Source organism: Apostichopus japonicus, chromosome 14, assembly GCF_037975245.1.
Source record: "Apostichopus japonicus isolate 1M-3 chromosome 14, ASM3797524v1, whole genome shotgun sequence".
NCBI classification, from domain to species: Eukaryota; Metazoa; Echinodermata; class Holothuroidea; order Aspidochirotida; family Stichopodidae; genus Apostichopus; species Apostichopus japonicus.
Genome location: NC_092574.1, coordinates 18,017,980 through 18,029,463, shown reverse-complemented (window position 1 = coordinate 18,029,463; position 11,484 = coordinate 18,017,980). Strand labels below are relative to the sequence as shown.

At 36.9% G+C, this 11,484-nt stretch overlaps 1 protein-coding gene and 1 long non-coding RNA gene across 4 annotated transcripts in view; one reads left to right on the top strand and one right to left on the bottom strand.

Annotated features, from left to right (window-relative positions):
• Positions 1-319: 319 nt before the first annotated feature.
• Positions 320-4,809, bottom strand: LOC139980212 (uncharacterized). The gene is made up of 3 exons (XR_011797481.1): positions 4,699-4,809; positions 3,496-3,568; positions 320-3,262 (listed from the first exon to the last, which is right to left on the bottom strand). It is a non-coding gene; the product is annotated as an uncharacterized lncRNA (long non-coding RNA).
• Positions 4,450-11,484, top strand: part of LOC139980208 (centriole and centriolar satellite protein OFD1-like) — a 27,962-nt gene continuing 20,927 nt past the window's right edge. The window contains exons 1-9 of one of the 3 annotated variants that reach the window (XM_071991700.1): positions 4,450-4,803; positions 5,395-5,519; positions 5,843-6,055; positions 6,714-6,782; positions 7,390-7,420; positions 8,259-8,363; positions 9,418-9,560; positions 10,471-10,560; positions 11,246-11,329. In XM_071991700.1, the coding sequence (XP_071847801.1) occupies positions 5,424-5,519; positions 5,843-6,055; positions 6,714-6,782; positions 7,390-7,420; positions 8,259-8,363; positions 9,418-9,560; positions 10,471-10,560; positions 11,246-11,329 (831 nt within the window). In that variant the 5' untranslated portion in view covers positions 4,450-4,803; positions 5,395-5,423. The remainder of the gene's footprint in view (positions 4,804-5,394; positions 5,520-5,842; positions 6,056-6,713; positions 6,783-7,389; positions 7,421-8,258; positions 8,364-9,417; positions 9,561-10,470; positions 10,561-11,245; positions 11,330-11,484) is intronic. The other 2 variants (XM_071991702.1, XM_071991701.1) reach the window with 2 other exon arrangements.

The following is an 11,484-nucleotide window of genomic DNA, read 5'->3' as shown; positions in this document are numbered from 1 at the left end:
AAATGCATTGTATCATGTCCTATTTATCTGACACCAAACCTCCATATTCTTCACCATCAAGTGCTTGGCACATCTAGTGTAGTGAAATTTTATGATAGTTGAGCTCGCACCAATAAAACTTGACGATTCCCTCAACAGATACTGAAATTGACAGGATAAATGGGACAAGAAAGAAAGGGGGGGGGGGTTGGTTTTGGGCAATTAATTGACTAATTATCTGATGCTGAAAATAATTTTGAACTTATGTAACAGTTCATAAATATGTACTACTGCTGCAACGTAGTGGACAGAAAGACTTCAGAAAAGGATCAAAACAAAATTTACAGGAGTTAAAATTTATGTCATCTTCAGTGCAAATGTATGCACAAAAAAGTCCCACAAAAATAGATTTCATTATTGAACTTAATCCCTACAGTCCTGTTTCATGTCGAATACTAGAGTAAAAGTGAAATCCTGGAAACATTTCCTGCATTTCATGTGATCAAAGCTGATACGAAAACATTTCTGGGCAAAACGATCTTTACAATTGATTTCAATTCATTCCTTATATATCAAGTGATACACAGAGGTTCAATTAGCTAGCAGTTCTCTGAATATAGCAGAGTTGTCAACAAGTCCCTAGCTGCAAGTCTCAAGTCAAGTCTCAAGTCTTTACCAGCAAGTCTCAAGTCAAGTCTCAAGTCACCTTGAAAATTTTGAGCGAGTCTCAAGTCAAGTCTCAAGTCTTTGGAGGTCGAGTCTCGAGTCAAGTCTCAAGTCCCTATGAGCAAGTCCCAAGTCAAGTCTCAAGTCTTTGAAGTTTGAATACAATGATGCAGGCTACTAATAATGTAACAGTGTTCCAGGAATTATGTGGTATAAATTAAACAGCCGAATAGCAAAACCGGGGCACACGCCACGGAACAAATTACCTCAAAATTTGCTAGCCACTGTTTTATTGAAAAAGGCCAACTTTCAGCCAAACAGCAGCCCTGGATGGAATATTCAACCAAGCCAATGGTAGTTATGGTAACGCCTGTAGTCGTCGTTGGGCGCTCGTAATTCGAGCGTACACGCAGGGCCGTCTTAACGCATGGGCCCACTGGGCCCTGGCCCAGGGCCCCGCGATGTCATGGGCCCCGCAATCACAGTAACCCCGTGTCTTAATCTTGGAGGAAAACTTATTGAATAGGCCATTATGCCTGATTGAATTCGATACTTGACAACTTGTGACGAGAGTTGGTGAAACACTTGAGATTTTGACATTAAATATTCAAATCTGAGTTGGCAACCCTGGAATATACAATGCCCCGAAGGCTTACACAGAGAAACTGTTACTCCGTAACTATAAGAAAGAGGAAATTGCCTCAGCCACGAAAGGCATACAATTTGAAAACCGTGGGCAATACCTCACTACCAAACCTAAACAAAAGTAATCACCACTTGTGTTCAAGCTCACCTTTACACCCCATATCAAAACCACGCATTTGAAAAAAAAACACTTTAGAAACATTGGCACTTAAATCTCGCAACACGCAACAATTATCCAAACTGTTTCCAAAAGAACCGATTCTAGCCTACAATAGGGCCCAAAATCTCGAAGATTTACTTGTTAACTCAAGGTTTCGTACTAACGAAGAATCAGCTGACTCTCAAGGTTCACACGAAGCTCTTTTAGATGCTCTTATAGCTGCACCATGAGTCCATAAAAACTTGTGCACAGAAAATAGGTGCATTTTGAGAATGAGACGCCCAGGCCGAATATAAAATATTCAAAGGCCACTACTGATGAAGCTCCTCCTATGAAGTTTGAAAGCAGAAACCGGTCTAGTTGGTCATAAGAACCTACGCTAGTCTCTCCTACTATGAACAGTACACTCAATTCACCTACAGTAATAGGTGCAATTATGTTTCACCATGAGGAGCATGCTATAAGTTCATGTTCCTCGGGCCCTCCCTTAAAAATACTTCATGTTCTTGGCGACTACGTTGCGTTAGATAGTGTAAAACCGCCTACACCTCCCTCTCAGTTGAAAGACTCAACACAAGGGTGTTACAAATGGTAAGTCCAGTATTGTTAGGGAAGGGATGGAGGGCAACTGGAAGATTTCTCTTCTATAATGTATTTCATTTTTTAGATATATCACATATGTTATTCAGCTAAAGTTTTATGCTTTATGCGCGACATAGGGAGGGGTGGTAAATGCAGGCATGTCTATGCTTGAGCGATTGTCAAGGATGTCAATTTTTCACGCAACTTTTTTCGAACTCACTTGATTGATGGGCCCCGTTCCATTGCCGGGCCCAGGGCCCGGTGATCACTTAAGACGGCCCTGCGTACACGAAACCATAATTATTTATTATCGATATCAACTTATGAAGTTATTTAATGATAAGAAAATTGTGAAATACAAACAAGTCTCTAGTAGAAAAACCGAGTCTTTTGAAGGCAAGTCTCAAGTCAAGTCCCAAGTCTTTGCTAACTTTTTGGGCAAGTCTCAAGTCAAGTCCCAAGTCTCTGACAGCCGAGTCTCGAGTCGAGTCTCAAGTCCTAAAATTTGCGACTCGATTCGGACTCGAGTCCGAGTCCCTGACTCGAGTCCCCAACTCTGGAATATAGATGTAACCACTTCTTACCAATTCACCTCTGATGCAAGGATGTTGCATGACCAAGAAAACAGTTGTAGCACAAGCAGGATTATTCACTAAATATCACCAAATTTGAAAATATATCTTTGCCATACAAAATGCTATAAGGATCTGGTTTGACCTAAAATGCAGGAATTTGGGGCATTTTTATTAATCAATCATTTTCTGCCACTGGAGTGTCCCTTGTATCATCCTTGCCTGATAACTTATAATATATTATAAACAAGGTCAAAAGATAGAACTCACACCTCAAGCAGACACACACTGTGACAGTGCCAAGGGAAGCTTATAACCTTTGTCCACATGACACCCAATCATACTCCAGTTACTGTACTGTAGTATGGTAAAAAATTAGCCAAACCTCTAGATGATATTAATGGTTCTCAAATAAAAAACCAAATTCTGAACACAAAATACTTCATTGTTTCCATAAATATGGGTTTGCAACTTATTGCGGTTTACACAATGTTAATCCAAATTTGAGCTGCATTACGTTGCACTACACACAATGGCTGCATCCAACTGTTCTCCATAACATCATGAAAGGGATGACACTGATGTTATGTCCTTCACTAGCTCAATCTGGAAGCAGGCCATCATGATAAATCGTCATCATCAAAGAGATCTTCAAAATCTATGAAGAGGTATAAAAATTCCAGCTTTAAATAGCTCACCAAATATAACAAAGCAAAATTAAATTCTCTGCAATGTGATTTCTCTCTTCTATTGAAATGTTAAATTTTTTATATATAAAGTGAAAGCACCTTTGCACTGTGTGTTATACCCTAGAAGAAAAGATAGGATAGCAGTGACTGCTGTCAAGGAGAATTCATCTATGAAAAGGATGAGAGAATTTCATTTATTTACCGTTGAAGAAATCTGAATGTACAGCCTTTTCATTTGCAGCTAGGTCCATCATCATCCCACTTGCTCCACCAGCCTGAAAATAACAAAGGCAAGTATGCAATATTAAAAACTGAGTGAAACTGGATGGTCACATGTATACAAGAACAATTTTTCAGGCAATGCTTAGGGATTCATAACATTTGGATACCTACTGTTCAATCATATGAATCAAAATTAACATTGTGATGAAATTATTGCCAATCAAGTTTGCGTTATGTTCGGTCATGTTTACTTGGGGCAGTGTGTTGCCAGCCTAAGGTGTGTGAGACGAATGTTAAATGCCACAATAAAATACATTTCTTCCCAGATAACTGACAAACATGAAATTTTGTCCATTACAGCAAACCTTTAAATTTAGTGTGTATGACTATGAGGTAGAGTTTTCAAGTTATGTGCTTGTGCCAAAAAAATGTGAGAAACTACCTTAGTTTCAGCCAACTTCTCCAGACTTTTGCAAATATTATGAGGTCATAACAGTCCTCATATGGTGCAAATTACTGGGATTTCCCTGAAGCCTATTTTAAGTGATAAGTTTCTCTTGTTACTAGTACGATATATCTAAGATATATGAAATACATTCTCATCACATTTTTAGATGGTGTGGTGACTTTATGACTGTACTAACATAAATATTCTACATTAGCGATACATGTTGTATACATTGGCCTAAGCTGTACCATATAATAGGCATTCGTTAGCCTAAGCCTAACAAGGAACATGTCTTATACACATTGCTGACAGCACCGTTCTGCTAATTATACCTCCTCTAAATCGATTGATGACCCAGGACCCTCGGGAAACATTTCATCTACTACCACTGCTGGTCGCATGATGTCGTTTAACTTTTATTTGACACTGAAACGACAAAATATTAATTAAACGAATGTTGACCTAGACAATTTCGGTGATTCTAAGAACGTTCTTCTTTCTACCGTTCTAACAGTTATACAACGTTGGGCAACAGGCCTAGCCTAACTTTAAAATACAGTACGCAAAAACATTGGTCGGGTATTTAAACGACTTGCAACAAGTCAGTAAACTACAACATAGGTCAGGCGGCATTCTTGAAAAGGCCTTCGATCAATAAGGACTTAACATTATGTTACTGAAAGTAAATCCTGACGTTAAGACTAGTTCGTTCATGTAACCTCCGACATTATTTACGTCTCTTTAGAAGCCGAAGTTAAGCACAATTGCCGTTTTGTTTTTAAGTGGAGACTGCGGTGGCTGCAGTTACCGTACCACAGTAGCCTAACGTTACTTAGAAAAGTAAGACTAAGACTAGCCAGGGTAGGCCCTAGTCCAACAGGCTACAGTTACAGAGTTTGCCAAGTTTCAGTGTCCACCAACCGTCGATCGGTGAAAATTCCGAATTGCACCACTAACACGGGTGTATCCCTCCCCTTTTTTTCGACCTCACAGTCACGCAAAGTATTTTGTTACTTGTGTATAGGCCTAGCCTATGTCTACCAAAGTCTTAAGTGAAATGAAAACTTAAATTTTAAGTCCTAATAATATGCCTCAGTAACTAGAAAGCACTACTTGACATGCTTTTTTATTAAGTAGGAACCCCAGACCTAGGCTACCACAGTTGAATTTTAATTCATCCTGTAAACTTTTCCTAGTTAACACTTGAGGCGGGTATCATAAACAGTGTTCCCTGTCAAAACTGCAAGTCTTGGGTAGGCTAATCTTACAAGTTACAGGAAACAAACGTTATATTAGTAACGGTTTACCTATTGTGCCTGGCTGTTGCTTTAGCCGTATACAGCAGCAAGCCAAACCGATCTTCCCCACCTCTATTGTAATATATTTTTACATGATTGTAAATTGTTATTTATTCATTCATTCATTTTCTAGAGGAGCTGTACATAAAGCAAGTTACAGACATGTCAGAAGAAGACCATAACACAATGAGTGCTACTGAACTAAAGAGTAAACTCTACCAGACTTTCAAGCAGAAAGGTTGGGAAGATGCTCTCAAGGTAAATTTAATGAACCTTCATTATGTCTATCTTCACCCAGGTTTGTTTTTGTGTTCCAGTTAATTTGTAATTGTTACTTAGGGTTTTGAAATTATTTCCTTTAAGTTTTTAACAAAGATGTTTCATTTATTTATTTATATATACATATTAAATATAAAATATTTTTAAACAGGAAATTAAATGTATCAAGGGAAATGTAAAAATATATACGCATAAATATAAGGTAAAACTGTAAAGATAATTATAGAAAGTAAAGGTTAACAAAGGAGACAACCCAATTGGCAGTTTACACTTGATAACTTTCTCTATGACTATGTTTCCAGGTGCAGCTTAGAAAGAGGCTAGTAGCTGAGCTCCAGCACAGTGCTATGAAGCAAGGTTTTACTCCACGCGGAGAAGAAGAGCAGGTAGATGCTAGGAAGACCTCACTGACATTGAGGGCAGTCAATAGTCTTGTAGCAGATCATCTTAAGAGATGCGACTATGAATACACTCTATCAATATTCCTGCCGGAAAGTGACACCTCACGGGAAAAGGTACGTAACTTTTTTATCAAATCCTCTCTTAGAACTAGACCATCATGGTCTAGTGTTCGTTGTGGAATGCTCGGTCTTTACAAAATAAACTTCCTGTACTGACTGACTCTCTAATTGCTAACAAAACGGATGTATTCATTGTGAATGAGACTTGGTTCAATGATGATACCGTTGAGGGAAGATTCAAATCTGTGTGTGATGGGTTCACCATCCATCAAGTCCCACGTAAAGGGCAGAAGAGTGGCGGAATAACAGTGGACGATTTTTATCTTTTTAAATCTAAAGTGAAGACTCATCTCTTTGAAGAGTATTTTTAAGCAGAATTGTTTATGTATAAGTATTTTACAAAGTATTCCTCTTCTTGTATCAGAGAGTTGAACTTTTCTAATTTTTACTCAATTTGATCATTTGATGTCATTGCTTTGTAATTTATATGTTATATGACGTGTTGAGAGTTTAAGAATATATTTACATTACACTACATTACATATACTTGTTTTCTCTGTTCAACATTCAGTCTCCCCTTATTTTGAGAGTCTGATGTTTCTTTGTAATTTTATCAGGACTAGTTTAATCTGATTGTTTTAATAAAGTTGTCTATATATAAACCTATGTAGATACCATAAAGAGGCTATCATCATGTTACATTTTGTTGCAGATGTTCACAATTCCTGATTTATTGGAGCTACTGCACGTCCAACCCAGTTCACCTCTCTACAATAAACTTGTAAGTAATTCCACTGTCCTTTGTCAATTCATTGCCACATATGTCACACAATTGATGAATTTTATGGATACAGTCATTCTGCAAATTGAAATGATTTCATTAATTTTTGACAGATTTTAAGAAGTAGGAAGCCAAAGTTTAGGATTTTTTTTTATGCCTATTCCATGTTGAAGGAAACGGGCTTGCGTTTCATAGCCTATTATGGTGATTAATATTTTGTAATAAACTTTTAATTCAGCAATTCTCTAGCCTTAAACTGAAATAATTGATAAATTTTTATTTTGAAAAGGTTTCCTTTGATAATATATGTTGCACATACAGCCTGGTGCCCTAGGCAACACCAAGGCAACATCCCCTTCTCCCTCCTCTTTCCTCCTTCCTCTGTCCTTCCTTCCTTCCTCCCTCCCACCTCTCCTGTCTATTTTTCTGTCCTTCCTCGTCTCAGTTGAAAGGATCAGAAATTTTAAATTACAGGATTATTCAAACCAAATGAAACAGCTTCTAATTATCCCATATTTATAACAGGCATTTAAAAAAGAATTGCAAACGTTTAGGTGCATTGCCTTAACATTTTAATAATTTCTTCTTCATTTTTTTCACCTTGTAGGCAAAAGAAATTCCATATTATGAAGACAAAGGTACGGACTTCAGTTCTGTTTAAGAAGTGTCTTTAGGAAGCTAGACTGTATTTTGCTAATCTGTATTCCATAAGATAATTTAAGATATCATGGCGAATTGAGGCTTTACATGTTATACGTTTGGAACAACAACAAGTTTTCTTTCCAAATTATAAATACAAGTTACAAAGAAAGTGAAAAACTGTTAAAAATGTCTTCTTATGTGGACTGCAAGAGTCTGTGAAGGTATATAGATGTATGAAGGTTTCAGGAGGCCTAGCATTTCTACTCTAGTAGGATCCTCAGAGCCTATTAACTTAGGCAAACACATGAGAGCAAAACATGTTTGTTTCTACAAAATGTGATGATGGTGCCTTGTTTGATCAACTGTTATGACCTTGTTGATTAATACCTGATTTGTTTGTTTTAAAAAATGCACTAAATTTGTTGTAGAAAGTTATCAGATATTAAAATGTGATCGGACACCTCTTGGTTTGATTGTTCAAACTTAAAACTCCAAGGAAAGTCCCAATTTGTCTTTTCTGATTTGCAACTTTTCTAAACCACAAAGTTTTTACCCTCTGTCTTGTCCTTTAAAATGGCAAATTTTGATTGGTTGCCCACGACGACGACCAAATTTCTCTTCGGACAACCAAAAAAACCAGCCGTGGAGGTTGTCTGGCAGACGACTAGTTGTTCACATCAAACTCAGGCTGCATTGTTTCTAAATATCACAAGTTGATAAATTTGGGAGTTATTGACATATATCTTCAGACAACCCAAGTTTATTGTTTCGACAACCAAGAAAAGTGAGGAAAAATCCTTAAAAATTCTTTTGACCTGTTTATATCTTGTTTAGGTTTCCTGTGGCAGTTACTGATCGAGTTGGTTAGTGTCTACGGAAGAACTTCAGCTGACAAGGTGGTGCAGGTGGACGAAATACCAGCCTACCAAACCTCTATTGGTGAGTAATCTCTTCATGTTGCATAAATGTATCCTAGAGGGGATGATTTCTCAATGGATCTTACTCAAGTGGTCGATTGTGTGTGAACAAGTGGGTTTGCTTCCATAATGTTAGTAAAGCGTTTGTAAAAGAAGATTTGGGTTTTGTTGTATTTTTTAAATTTGTTACTGTTTTTCATAAAAAAATTGCAAATGAACTTTACAAGTTGTTTCTTTGATTGGTCTTCAGAAGGTTAGTCATTTTTCAGATTTTCCTTCTTGCTGTTGTTCTGTTTTAACAAGTTTTTTAATCTCCAAAGTTCTTTTAGATCTTTTCAAAGTGCTAAATTTTGTCACAATAGTGACAGCATATGCAGTTGTAAATGGAAGATTTGAGCGTAATTGAGTGCATAATCTGTGACTTAAGTCAACCAATATTGCAAAAGGAACAATATATAATTGTTTACAAGGTTGGTGGAATACAGCACACTTTTAACACTAACACTTCTAACATTATCTTAGTACTATTAAAAAGTAACAAATTACTCCAAAGAGAAAATCAAAGAACTGTTAGGTGAGAACTTTCCAAGTAAGCTCCGCCTACATTCGTGCCATGAAGAAAAGAACACCTGGTACCTGAAATCACATTGTTTTGGAATTGCTAATTTTAGATCGTACTTAACCAATATCGTAACTTGTTATTTACAATGGTGTGTGAGAAATTGGCACTAGTAAATACCTCCCAAGGATGCTTTAAAAAAAATCTGGGGGAATATCTCCGTGGTAGAGACAGTATAAGGGCTTTAGTGGAGATTAACCAAGTAAGTGATAAAATATTCCATGCTACTGTATTTCTTGTCATGACACCAATCACTTTCTTTAGATTGAGGTGTATCCAATTACAGTATGTAAATTTTTTTTTACATTTTTTGACTTTAATCAGAATTGATCCATACTGCACCTACCAACCTCAAGTTTTCATATCTTCAAATTTAAACTTTGTGTCTATTTTTACCCTTTGTCTTTCCTTCTTTTTTATGTCGTTTTTATTTTTGTTCATTGTTTGAACACCACAGAAAGGAAACTGAGTAAAGTTGATGAGCATTACAACATCTTGGATAATGAGAGAAAGATGAGAGGAGAGCATCTCGTCCAAGAGAGATTGCTCCTTTTGCAGAAAGAAATAGAGGTCAAAAGTAGGACTGAAATGAATTTAGAGGTGAGAAGTACATCAGTCATTTCGTACTATGCAAATTGTGACGGAAGTTTGATTTTCACATTTATTTGTGCCTTATTTTTCTCTTTTTCAAAGGTTATTTGTTATATGGATATCCTCACAAAGACAGATTAGAACTCACTCGTTTTTGCCCATTATTTATAACGATTTGATATTTATTGATATTTATGTAAGTTGGAAGACATAACATTGTGAATGATGCTCCTTTGGAGTCTTTTAGAAAGATTGAATTCATTTTGCCCCAATTGTTTGCCCGATTTATAAATTACACTTGGTTTTCCCACATGGTCTGGAAATACTAGAAGTGCAGTAGAGAAAAGGAAGAAACCTCTTTTTTAAGTCTTGAAAGTTCTTGAATTTTTAAGTTTGCTCTGGAAAAGTAAGGAAAATCCTGCGCAATCAAGCAAGCAAGATTTTTTAATATGTTTAAGAATTTAACGTCAAAAACCAAACTGTAGTGAAAAGATATGGCTACAGCCTGCCATGTTTGGGGTTTGTTGCTCACAAACAAGTTAGCGAAATGGGTTTTAATTTGCAAACATTTTGCAAGAGTTACAATTGTAAGGTTTGCTGTACAGGTAGCCTAACGTTAGGACATGTAGGATGTGTAGGCCTCATAGTAAGCTTTAGGACAGGTTTGGTCTTGGTTCAATCGCCGTTCCGACCAATCAATTCTCTGCTCTTTAAAAATTTGTGTTTCAATTTCAAATTGTTAATTTTGTGAATTTTTCATAAAACTGGGTGCTGACCTATAAACTTGGTTTCTGTTTGCATGTAGAATGCTTCATTTTTGGGGTAGAACTTCTGTGTTGCAATGAAGAGCAGTTTGATTTTCAGAACTTCATCTCACGGCAAATCGTTGATTAGTGGTATTTCTCTGATTTGGTTGCAGTTATCCAGGTACAAGGAAACAGAACTGAAAAGGATCGAATTGGATCTGAAGGAGAAAAGTCGAAAGGAAATATCAGATGCCAGAAGAGAGGTAAACTCATCACAGCTTCTGTATTACAGTCTGGCTGTGCGTGTAGAACTGATAGCTGTATTCATCCTGTTGTACACAAACTAGATAGTCTAGTGTAGTAAGATAGGCTAGTGTATTAAGGTGGTCTAGTGTAATAAGATACTCTAGTGTAGTAAGATAGGCTAGTGTAGTAAGATGGTCTAATGTATTAAGATCTAGGCTAGTGTAGTAAGATGTTCTAGTGTATTAAGATAGGCTAGTGTAGTAAGGTAGTCTAGTGTAGTAAGATTCAAATTATAGCAATGAAGAACTTCTTTCTACTGACTCTTGTTTCTTTTGTGAAGAATGCCAAAATTACAACCATACCTTGTTGACATGCTTTGTATACAAACCTGTAGCTATTATATGATGAATAATACAACCCACCAAAACTTACTTTTATTTTATAGCAAGCAGCAGCAGACATTTGGCCATAGTGTCTTTCCCCTCATTCTCCAACCCCACCCCTCATTCCACTTACCCCTCCTCATTCCTACATTGTACATGTATGCTGGTTATAATGCTTCTTCCCACCACAAATGATATGGTGCATTTGTTTTTAATTTAAATTTTCTCATTGATGCTAAGGCAAGCTCACAGTGAATAACTTTAAAAGTTTAGATATTGTCGATTAGAAAGTTATTTCACGAGGTTGGTCTCCTTTCAGATGGAAACTACATTTCGTTCCAGACTAGAGGCGGTGGAAGCAAGAGAACGCTCCACATCCGAGAGATTCAGGCAGCAACAGCAGGTAAAACAATCACTTTTGTGCAAGTCAAGAACCCATGACAGGGGACAAGAAGCAGGTATCTGTAGATAAGAAGAGCTACAAATGATACATAGCTTTGTTTTGTTTTTTCTTGGGGGGGGGGGGGCCATTTTCTGTTGTTGTTGTAATAGAATTGA